This window comes from Bombina bombina, chromosome 4 (genome assembly GCF_027579735.1).
Source record: "Bombina bombina isolate aBomBom1 chromosome 4, aBomBom1.pri, whole genome shotgun sequence".
NCBI classification, from domain to species: domain Eukaryota; kingdom Metazoa; phylum Chordata; class Amphibia; order Anura; family Bombinatoridae; genus Bombina; species Bombina bombina.
In genome coordinates this window covers 168,170,053-168,182,187 of record NC_069502.1, presented here as the reverse complement: position 1 = coordinate 168,182,187, position 12,135 = coordinate 168,170,053, and the positions used below count along the sequence as shown (strand labels likewise).

Sequence of the window (12,135 nt, the reverse complement as noted above, 5' to 3'; positions counted from 1 at the left end):
GAGATTTTGTTTCTAAATCCATTAAGAAGGCTATGTCTGTTATTCCTCCTTCTAGTAAACGTAAAAGGTCTTTTAAAACTTCTCATTTTTCAGATGAATTTTTAAATGAACATCATCGTTCTGATTCTGATAATAATTCCTCTGGTTCAGAGGATTCTGTTTCAGAGGTTGATGCTAATAAATCTTCATATTTATTCAAAATGGAATTTATTCATTCTTTACTTAAAGAAGTCTTAATTGCATTAGAAATAGAGGATTCTGGTCCTCTTGATACTAAATCTAAACGTTTAAATAAGGTTTTTAAATCTCCTGTAGTTATTCCAGAAGTTTTTCCTGTCCCTGATGCTATTTCTGAAGTAATTTCCAGGGAATGGAATAATTTGGGTAATTCATTTACTCCTTCTAAACGTTTTAAGCAATTATATCCTGTGCCATCTGACAGATTAGAGTTTTGGGACAAAATCCCTAAGGTTGATGGGGCTATCTCTACTCTTGCTAAACGTACTACTATTCCTACGGCAGATAGTACTTCCTTTAAGGATCCTTTAGATAGGAAAATTGAATCCTTTCTAAGAAAAGCTTACTTATGTTCAGGTAATCTTCTTAGACCTGCTATATCTTTAGCGGATGTTGCTGCAGCTTCAACTTTTTGGTTGGAAGCTTTAGCGCAGCAAGTAACAGATCATAATTCTCATAGCATTGTTAATCTTCTTCAACATGCTAATAATTTTATTTGTGATGCCATATTTGATATCATTAGGGTTGATGTCAGGTATATGTCTCTAGCTATTTTAGCTAGAAGAGCTTTATGGCTTAAAACTTGGAATGCTGATATGTCTTCCAAGTCAACTTTGCTTTCCCTTTCTTTCCAGGGTAATAAATTATTTGGTTCACAGTTGGATTCCATTATTTCAACTGTTACTGGGGGGAAAGGAACTTTTTTACCACAGGATAAAAAATCTAAAGGTAAATTTAGGTCTACTAATCGTTTTCGTTCCTTTCGTCACAATAAGGAACAAAAGCCTGATCCTTCCCCTACAGGAGCGGTATCAGTTTGGAAACCATCTCCAGTCTGGAATAAATCCAAGCCTTTTAGAAAGCCAAAGCCAGCTCCCAAGTCAACATGAAGGTGCGGCCCTCATTCCAGCCCAGCTGGTAGGGGGCAGATTACAATTTTTCAAAGAAATTTGGATCAATTCGATTCACAATCTTTGGTTTCAAAACATTGTTTCACAAGGGTACAGAATAGGCTTCAAGATAAGGCCTCCTGCAAGAAGATTTTTTATTTCCCGTGTCCCAGTAAATCCAGTGAAGGCTCAAGCATTTCTGAAATGTGTTTCAGATCTAGAGTTAGCTGGAGTAATTGTGCCAGTTCCAGTTCTGGAACAGGGGCTGGGGTTTTACTCAAATCTCTTTATTGTACCAAAGAAGGAGAATTCCTTCAGACCAGTTCTGGATTTAAAAATATTGAATCATTATGTAAGGATACCAACATTCAAAATGGTAACTATAAGGACTATTCTGCCTTTTGTTCAGCAAGGGCATTATATGTCCACAATAGATTTACAGGATGCATATCTGCATATTCCGATTCATCCAGATCACTATCAGTTTCTGAGATTCTCTTTCCTAGACAAGCATTACCAGTTTGTGGCTCTGCCGTTTGGCCTAGCAACAGCTCCAAGGATTTTTACAAAGGTTCTCGGTGCCCTTCTGTCTGTAATCAGAGAACAGGGTATTGTGGTATTTCCTTATTTGGACGATATCTTGGTACTTGCTCAGTCTTCACATCTCATATGAATCGACTTGTATTGTTTCTTCAAAAAACATGGTTGGAGGATCAATTTACCAAAAAGTTCATTGATTCCTCAGACAAGGGTAACCTTTTTAGGTTTCCAGATAGATTCAGTGCCCATGACTGTGTCTCTGACAGACAAGAGACGTCTAAAATTGGTTTCAGCTTTTCGAAACCTTCAGTCTCAATCATTCCCTTCGGTAGCCTTATGCATGGAAATTCTAGGTCTTATGACATTTGCATCTGACGCGATCCCCTTTGCTCGTTTTCACATGCGACCTCTTCAGCTCTGTATGCTGAACCAGTGGTGCAGGGATTATACAAAGATATCTCAATTAATATCTTTAAAACCGATTGTACGACACTCTCTGACGTGGTGGACAGACCACCATCGTTTAGTTCAGGGGGCTTCTTTTGTTCTTCCGACCTGGACTGTGATTTCAACAGATATAAGTCTGACAGGTTGGGGAGCTGTTTGGGGGTCTCTGACAGCACAAGGGGTTTGGGAATCTCAGGAGGTGAGATTACCAATCAACATTTTGGAACTCCGTGCAATTTTCAGAGCTCTTCAGTCATGGCCTCTTCTAAAGAGAGAGTCGTTCATTTTTTTACAGACGGACAATGTCACAACCGTGGCATATGTCAATCATCAAGGAGGGACTCACAGTCCTCTGGCTATGAAAGAAGTATCTCGAGTACTGGTATGGGCGGAATCCAGTTCCTGTCTAATTTCTGCGGTTCATATCCCAGGTATAGACAATTGGGAAGCGGATTATCTCAGTCGCCAAACGTTACATCCGGGCGAATGGTCTCTTCACCCAGAGGTATTTCTTCAGATTGTTCAAATGTGGGGACTTCCAGAAATAGATCTGATGGCTTCTCATCTAAACAAGAAACTTCCCAGGTATCTGTCCAGATCCAGGGATCCTCAGGCGGAGGCAGTGGATGCATTGTCACTTCCTTGGAAGTATCATCCTGCCTATATCTTTCCGCCTCTAGTTCTCCTTCCAAGAGTGATTTCCAAGATTCTAAAGGAGTGCTCGTTTGTTCTGCTGGTGGCTCCAGCATGGCCTCACAGGTTTTGGTATGCGGATCTTGTCCGGATGGCCACTTGCCAACCGTGGACTCTTCCATTAAGACCAGACCTTCTATCACAAGGTCCTTTTTTCCATCAGGATCTCAAATCCTTAAATTTGAAGGTATGGAGATTGAACGCTTGATTCTCAGTCATAGAGGTTTCTCTGACTCAGTAATTAATACTATGTTACAGGCTCGTAAATCTGTATCTAGGAAGATATATTATCGAGTCTGGAAGATTTACATTTCTTGGTGTTCTTCTCATCATTTTTCTTGGCATTCTTTTAGAATTCCTAGAATTTTACAGTTTCTTCAGGATGGTTTGGATAAAGGTTTGTCTGCAAGTTCCTTGAAAGGACAAATCTCTGCTCTTTCTGTTCTTTTCCACAGAAAGATTGCTAGTCTTCCTGATATTCATTGTTTTGTACAGGCTTTGGTTCGTATAAAACCTGTTATTAAGTCAATTTCTCCTCCTTGGAGTTTGAATTTGGTTCTGGGGGCTCTTCAAGCTCCTCCGTTTGAACCTATGCATTCGCTGGACATTAAATTACTTTCTTGGAAAGTTTTGTTTCTTTTGGCCATCTCTTCTGCTAGAAGAGTTTCTGAATTATCTGCTCTTTCTTGTGAGTCTCCTTTTCTGATTTTTCATCAGGATAAGGCGGTGTTGTGAACTTCTTTTAAATTTTTACCTAAGGTTGTGAATTCTAACAACATTAGTAGAGAAATTGTGGTTCCTTCATTGTTTCCTAATCCTAAGAATTCTAAGGAAAGATCGTTGCATTCTTTGGATGTAGTTAGAGCTTTGAAATATTATGTTGAAGCTACTAAAAATTTCCGAAAGACTTCTAGTCTATTTGTTATCTTTTCCGGTTCTAGGAAAGGTCAGAAGGCCTCTGCCATTTCTTTGGCGTCTTGGTTAAAGTCTTTGATTCATCATGCTTATGTCGAGTCGGGTAAAACTCCGCCTCAAAGGATTACAGCTCATTCTACTAGGTCAGTTTCTACTTCCTGGGCGTTTAGGAATGAAGCTTCGGTTGATCAGATTTGCAAAGCAGCAACTTGGTCTTCTTTGCATACTTTTACTAAATTCTACCATTTTGATGTGTTTTCTTCTTCTGAAACAGTTTTTGGTAGAAAAGTACTTCAGGCAGCTGTTTCAGTTTGATTCTTCTGCTTATAATTTCAGTTTTTTCATTATAAGATTTAAACTTTGTTTTGGGTGTGGATTATTTTCAGCGGAATTGGCTGTCTTTATTTTATCCCTCCCTCTCTAGTGACTCTTGCGTGGAAGATCCACATCTTGGGTAGTCATTATCCGATACGTCACTAGCTCATGGACTCTTGCTAATTACATGAAAGAAAACATAATTTATGTAAGAACTTACCTGATAAATTCATTTCTTTCATATTAGCAAGAGTCCATGAGGCCCACCCTTTTTGTGGTGGTTATAATTTTTTTGTATAAAGCACAATTATTCCAATTCCTTATTTTTTTATGCTTTCGCACTTTTTTCTTATCACCCCACTTCTTGGCTATGCGTTAAACTGATTTGTGGGTGTGGTGAGGGGTGTATTTATAGGCATTTTGAGGTTTGGGAAACTTTGCCCCTCCTGGTAGGAATGTATATCCCATACTTCACTAGCTCATGGACTCTTGCTAATATGAAAGAAATGAATTTATCAGGTAAGTTCTTACATAAATTATGTTTTTTTGTTTTTTTTTTCTTAAACAGCGGTTTTCTGTAGTGTAGCTGCCCCCCCACCTAACCCCATCCCCCTACCCTAGCAGATCCTATTATTTAAAAAAAAAAAAAACGTTTTCTGCCCCCCTCTCTCTTCTCATTACTCATTGGTGGCAGTGGTTGCTGCGCGCGCGCGCGCACACACACACACATGCACGCGCGCGCGCCCGCAGGCCCCCCCTCCGCACGCTCCCAGCATCCGGCGTGCACGAAGCACTTGAAGGAACCGGATGCCGGGGAGCGATGGGCCGCCCACCCGCCTCCCTTGTAAGCTCCACCCACCCACCAACGGCACAGAGTGGCTCTCTCTGCATCGGATGCTTTTTAAAGGGTATTGCAGGATGCCTCAATATCGAGGCATCACTGCAATACCCTGAGAGCTGCTGGAAGCGATTGCGATCGCTTCCAGCACTCTCTTAGACAACTGACGTACCAGGTACGTCCATTGTCACTAATTGTCAGTTTTTGCAGGACGTACCTGGTACGTCAGTTGTCATTAAGGGGTTAATAATCTTCAAGACACAAGAGGGAAATTGCTCCCATTTCTCATTGTGATTATTTCTTAAAGTGATGGTAAACCTTAACTAATCAAATGCCATATATTTAATCTTTGCCATTAATAAAGTATATGTGTACCTTTTTTTGTTTGTAATCTATCTGTGAAAGGATTAAATTAGTGCATATAGTAATGCTTCTATTGCAATGTTATGCAGGCCCACTTGGATGATTTATTTTTTTATGACTATTCTAGTGAACATCCAATCAGTGTGTGTGTCATTTGACAATCTTGAAGTCCAGCCCCTTTAAAGCCCTTAGAAAACCTATGTAGAGAGTGGATTTCCCTGCTCTATACATTACAGCCCAGCCAAAAGAGGAAATGAAGGGGGCGGAGGAACAGACAATATCAATTACGATTATAAATCTTTTATTATAAAATATTTATACACTTTTTAAAAAAAATAATTATGTGGTTTTACTTGCAAACTAATATATTTTTGATTGCAACATTCTTATAGTCTGAAGTTTACCATCACTTTAAATATTTTTTAACTTCAGATGTTTAGCTTTCCAGCTTTACAGTTTTGCTTGTGATATTGTCCATAGCTTGTGATATTGTCCATAGCTTGTGATATTGTCCATAGCTTGTGATATTGTCCATAGCTTGTGATATTGTCCATAGCTTGTGATATTGTCCATCGCTTGTGATATTGTCCATAGCTTGTGATATTGTCCATAGCTTGTGATATTGTCCATAGCTTGTGATATTGTCTATAGCTTGTGATATTGTCCATAGCTTGTGATATTGTCCATAGCTTGTGATATTGTCCATAGCTTGTGATATTGTCTATAGCTTGTGATATTGTCTATAGCTTGTGATATTGTCCATAGCTTGTGATATTGTCCATAGCTTGTGATATTGTCCATCGCTTGTGATATTGTCCATAGCTTGTGATATTGTCCATAGCTTGTGATATTGTCCATAGCTTGTGATATTGTCTATAGCTTGTGATATTGTCCATAGCTTGTGATATTGTCCATAGCTTGTGATATTGTCCATAGCTTGTGATATTGTCTATAGCTTGTGATATTGTCTATAGCTTGTGATATTGTCCATAGCTTGTGATATTGTCCATAGCTTGTGATATTGTCCATAGCTTGTGATATTGTCCATAGCTTGTGATATTGTCCATAGCTTGTGATATTGTCCATAGCTTGTGATATTGTCCATATCTTGTGATATTGTCCATAGCTTGTGATATTGTCTATAGCTTGTGATATTGTCCATAGCTTGTGATATTGTCCATAGCTCAAAGCTATAAGTTCAACTTTTTTACCCTAATTTTGACTCTTGTATCAAGAAGGGCTCTCTGATGATTGTTCTGTCATTCTATCCAAATATTAAGATTGACAACGTATCTTTTCCTCAAAGGTTTGCCATTTTGCATTTTTTCAAACTGCTAAGGATATTAACAAGCAAGATTATATTTTTAATCTTACCTTTTGGATCCAGCGACTCATGTGATATCGTGAGAATAGTATAATGAAAACACCTTGCTAAAAGATAAGTCAGATTAATCAATTTCAGACCTCTTTCTCAAACTGTTCTTAAAGGGATATGAAATCCAGAAATATTCTTTTGTGACAGAGCATACAATTTTTTAACAAAGTTTCCAGTTTAATTCTATTGACAAATTGTCTTTGTTCCCATGCTAGTCTTTGTTGAAGAGATACCTAGGTAGGTGTCTGGAGCACTACATTACAGGAAATAGTGCATTCTTGCAAAACTGCTGCCCTAATGTGCTCCAGACACACTCCTGAGCTTTTTTCAACTAAAGATATCAAGAAAACGAAGAAAGTTTAAAATTGTAGTAAATTAGAAAGTTGCTTTAAAACGCATGTTCTGTCTGACTCGTGAAAGAAAAATTTTGAGGTTTCATGTCCCTTTAACTAGCCAACAGGAAGTTGAGCCTATCTCTGTAAATTAGGTCAGGCTCTACACCCATCAGATATACTCCCTCTTAATATAAAATAATTTCCCATACACAGCTGAATAGGTACTATATAGGCAACCTTTCCACACAGTATATCCTTAGGCCAAATAAGAAATAGCAGTAGGCCTCTATCTATGGTAGTCAGCCTCTATGGAACAATGTTTTGCGCTGTCTAGAAGGGGCCTTATGTTTATATCCTTATGCTATCAGAGACAGAATCCTTAGCACTTAGTTGGCAGTGACCCAGTATTATATGTTCACCTTTAACTTGTTATGCGATACAGTCCTATATATTTTTTGTGTTGGCTTTAGAGTTCATTTCTGTATTATATATTTATTTATATGTGAGGCTATTAATGTCCCAAGGTTGCCCACACCCCTGGATACAGAACTATGCCAAAATGTAATACAGAGCAAGTGCTCTCATATTTTTTATATTTCAAATTCCTTCTATATATTTTAAGTATAGGTACTTCACTATCCATGTTATGTTGCATACATAGTTAAATGCCAGGGACAAGCCTAGAATTATATATTATAAAGCTATTTATCTAGTGATTTACACGCTCCATGGAGCCTACATATATATAACTTAAATCTTTGTTTTAATTATCTATTCTGTTGAAGTGTCCTATATAACTTGACCTTTACATAATATTGTTAACTCTGCAAGGTATGGTACTCTTACTGTCATTGTTATTATCTTGTTTACTAAAAAGTTGAGAATGTTGCATTATCATCATGGCCCAAGAGTGGCCTTCAAGATTTATTAGTCCCCCTTCTCTATGTCACACGAAAATGCAAATGTCCAAGAGTGGCCTTCTGTCCTAAAATGTAAAAACGAGGTTTAATTTAGGTATGTTTTATACACTTTACAGACACTGCTTTTTGTCCTGAGTATTATTTTCTTGTATGTCTTTATCATGTTTTTCCTACGATTGTCTGTAATCTTTCTTAAAACCTCAATAAAAACATATAAAAAAAAGGATTTTTTTTACAATAATAATTACTGATTCATTGTTTTCAATATAACATTAATCTTGGAGGTTTAATTTTGACTTCCATGTCCCTAATTTAACAGCTACTTATAATATTAAAGGGAATGGAAAGTCAAATATATTCTTATATTTGAGCCATTCCCAGTCAAATACCTTGAAATATGCAATATCATTTTTAATATATTGTAATGTGTTTTGAATATAAATACATAGAAAAAAATGTTCTTTATATATATATATATATATATATATATATATATATATATATATATATATATATATATATATATATATATATATATATGTATATGTGTGTGTGTGTGTGTGTGTGTGTGGCAAGCAGTTGACAGCACTCTCTGGTCTTGATAATCAAATAGATTTATTTAGTGATGTTTCGGGGAATACTCCCCTTTATCAGACCAATATTACATTCAGTGAAACAAACATTTATACCCTCACATAGGGCCCTCCCCCTGTGAAAAAACCTGGCAGGGTCACCTCTGTCTTAGGGCCCTGAGTGCCCCAGCTTCACTGAGTATGCTACTTCCTCTTGCAATATATTGGGCACCTTTTACATATGTCCATAGAGTCTAGTTTGCACTTGGCCCGACTGATCCCCACCTCTATAGATTGGTACTCGGGACTCTGTCCTCTGTCTTAGGAGCTCCTTCATGTCCGCTCCACCCCAAGGTCCCCTTTGTATTGAGGTATGTACATTGTAGTCTGTTTTAGACTGACAGTCAGTTTGTGGCAGCTTGTGACTTTTAATTACCCCTCAGAGGTTTAACATTGCCTCTTACTTGCCCCGTACAGCCACCTATTTCTGGCCAGGCTCCGGCGATCCTTGTGTGTCATAGGAGCTTGTCCCTCTCCACCTATCTGATGGTTTTAGATCTGAGTAGGGGATGTCTCCCTCTTTACGATACGCATGCGCAGATAGATACGGCCGATTGATACTACTTAGCGGCCCCTGTTCCCCCAATGTGTTACCGGTAGGCTGATGACGGATCTGGAGTGCAGACACTTAGGATGGACTGCTTGTTATTTTGATCACCCTGTGACAGTCTAGCGCAACGCTCAAACAAGGTACGAATCACTATTACAGCTGTAGACCTGATCGCTGCTGCATGCACTTCTGACTTGACTGAGATCATTAATTGACGTTTGGGGGTGATATTTACAGTTCTGTTTCTCACGGTATTTAGCAGCATTTTTCTTCATTAGCCCCAGTATACCCGGTTAAATGAATGTCAGGTCCTATGCAGTATGGATGATACGTGGCACACAGTGTTGATGTTGCATTATACCCCAGTAGCTAGTTTATCTGTTACTTTTTTGTCTTATCTAGGCTGTGGGTTTTGGATATTGTTGCAACATTGTGCTAGTATGATGATTTAGGATTAATGATATTTGTCAACCGCATACATGTGTGTAATGTTTCTGTATCGTAGCTAATTAACACAGTAGATTTATCTGACATGCAACCCTGGACTCTCTAATATGCTTCTCTATGTTTAATTATGTTATATTTCTGCTGTTATAGCCTCCCGTAAATGAGTATGAGCCACAGCATGTTTATATTGCTTGTTTTTTTCACTGTATTATGTATAGCATTCTGGGTTTGTTTACCAAAACCTGGTTGTCATAGCAACAGTTTTTGGCGTTTTTTTCACAGGGGGAGGGCCCTATGTGAGGGTATAAATGTTTGTTTAACTGAATGTAATATTGGTCTGATGAAGGGGAGTATTCCCTGAAAGGTCACTAAATAAATCTATTTGATTATCAAGACCAGATAGTGCTGTCAACTGCTTACCATATTCTACTCCTTTTCTAGCACCCTGGCATTGGATGAACTGTTTGTGAGAGTGCACCTGACTCTTTGCTTATATATATATATATATATGTGTGTGTGTGTGTGTGTGTGTATATATATATATATATATATATATATATATATATATATACTGTATGTATGTATGTATGTATGTGTGTATATATATATATATATATATATATATATATATATATATATATATATATATATATATATATATATATAGATATATAGATATATAAGTATGAATATGTATTTTGCAAAAAAAAAATATATATTTAAAAATGAAAAGAATAATTTAGCCTAAGTGAAGAACATAGGAATTTAAAGTATTCCTAACACACCTTCTTCGGTTTTAGCGCAGTTGATCAAGCACAGTGTTGGGTTAGCACGTTAGCGATAAATAGGAAATGCTTTCTTTAGCGCGCCCCTTAGTAGTCTAAGGGGAGTAGGAGTTACTACGGTTGTGGTATCTGAAATACTGAATTTAGCGTACCTGAGTCTTTTGCTTGCGCGCTAACGTTTTACTTTCAACTGTTAATACCAGAGGTAATCTCAAGAGCGATGAAAAATTAGCACGCCACTTGTAATATTTGCCAATTTGTTTATTTAAAAAGAGTGTGAAAACTTACTTTTTCTGTGTTTCTTCTATGCACTTATATTGGTCTCTTGTTTATTTTTTTTCCTTCAGGCAATATACAAAATGGTTTCATCTGTGATGAAAATGCCAGAAGATGAATCTACTCCAGAAAAGCGAACAGATAAAATTTTCAAACAGATGGATACAAATAATGACGGTACGGTTACGGTGTATCTACTCTGTTTTACTGTTTACATTTTTACTATGGGTTTAACAGATACATTTGTATTGAGGAAAAGAGCACAGTGCAATGGTATCTGCATATATTGTGCGTCTTATACAGAAAAAGGCAACAGGAGCATTCTCTGAAATCATTTAATGCTTCTATGGTTTAACAGAACAGGGTTATCCTTTTATTTAATTACAAATTTATTTAATTTAATTCACTAGACCAGCTCTTTTTTTTTCTTCTTCTGGCACCAGAAAGGGTGCAATGCCCAGGACAATCTACATGGTTCAAGGGTGGTATTTGTACATGCCTTAACAGAGATGAGTGGTCCACAGTGAAATTATGACCCCCTTATTTCAGTTCTTTTGACACACTTGCGTTTAAGCCAATTTGTGCCCTCTCATAAGCAACTCCATGAGAGTAAACACAATCGGCTAGATTACGAGTCTTGCGTTAGCCTTAAAAAGCTGCTTTTTAACGCCCACTGGTATTACGAGTCAGGCAGGAGAGGGTCTACCGCTCACTTTTTTTCCGTGATTTTCGCATATTGCAAATCCCTTTACGTCAATTGCGTATCCTATCTTTTTAATGGGATTTTCCTAACGCCGGTATTATGATCGCCTGAAAAAGTGAGCGGTGGACCCTCTCCTGTCAAGACTCCTATCGCATTTAAAAGTCAGTAGTTAAGAGTTTTATGGGCTAACGCCGTAACATAAAACTCTTAACTAAAGTGCTAAAACGTACACTAACACCCATAAACTACCTATTAACCCCTAAACCGAGCCCCCCCCCCCACATCGCTAACACTTAACTAAAATGTTTAACCCCTAATCTGCCGACCGGACATCGCTGCCACTTTAATAAATGTATTAACCCCTAAACCGCCACACTCCCGCCTTGCAAACACTAGTTAAATTTTATTAACCCCTAATCTGCCGTCCCTAACATCGCCGACACCTACCTACATTTATTAACCCCTAATCTGCCGCCCCCAACGTCACCGCTACTATATTAAATTTATTATCCCCTAAATCTAACCCTAAGCCCCCTAACTTAAATATAATTTAAATAAAACGAAATTAAATTACTACAATTAAATAAATTAATCCTATTTAAAACTAAATACTTACCTATAAAATAAACCCTAAGATAGCTACAATATAATTAATAATTACATTGTAGCCGTCTTAGGGTTTACTTTTATTTTACAGGCAACTGTGTATTTATTTTAACTAGGTACAATAGTTATTAAATAGTTATTAACTATTTAATAACTACCTAGCTAAAATAAGTAAAAAAGTACCTGTAAAATAAACCCTAACCTAAGTTACAATTGCACCTTACACTACATTATAATTAAACTAATTACCTAAACTACCTACAATAAA

General features: G+C 37.4%; 1 protein-coding gene across 4 annotated transcripts in view; it reads left to right on the top strand.

The window, feature by feature from the left end:
- The window catches only part of HPCAL1 (hippocalcin like 1), a 564,761-nt gene that overhangs the window by 537,516 nt on the left and 15,110 nt on the right, over positions 1–12,135 (top strand). For all 4 annotated transcript variants that reach the window (XM_053709690.1, XM_053709687.1, XM_053709689.1 and 1 more), the window contains one exon: positions 10,630–10,735. In XM_053709690.1, the coding sequence (XP_053565665.1) occupies positions 10,630–10,735 (106 nt within the window). The remainder of the gene's footprint in view (positions 1–10,629; positions 10,736–12,135) is intronic.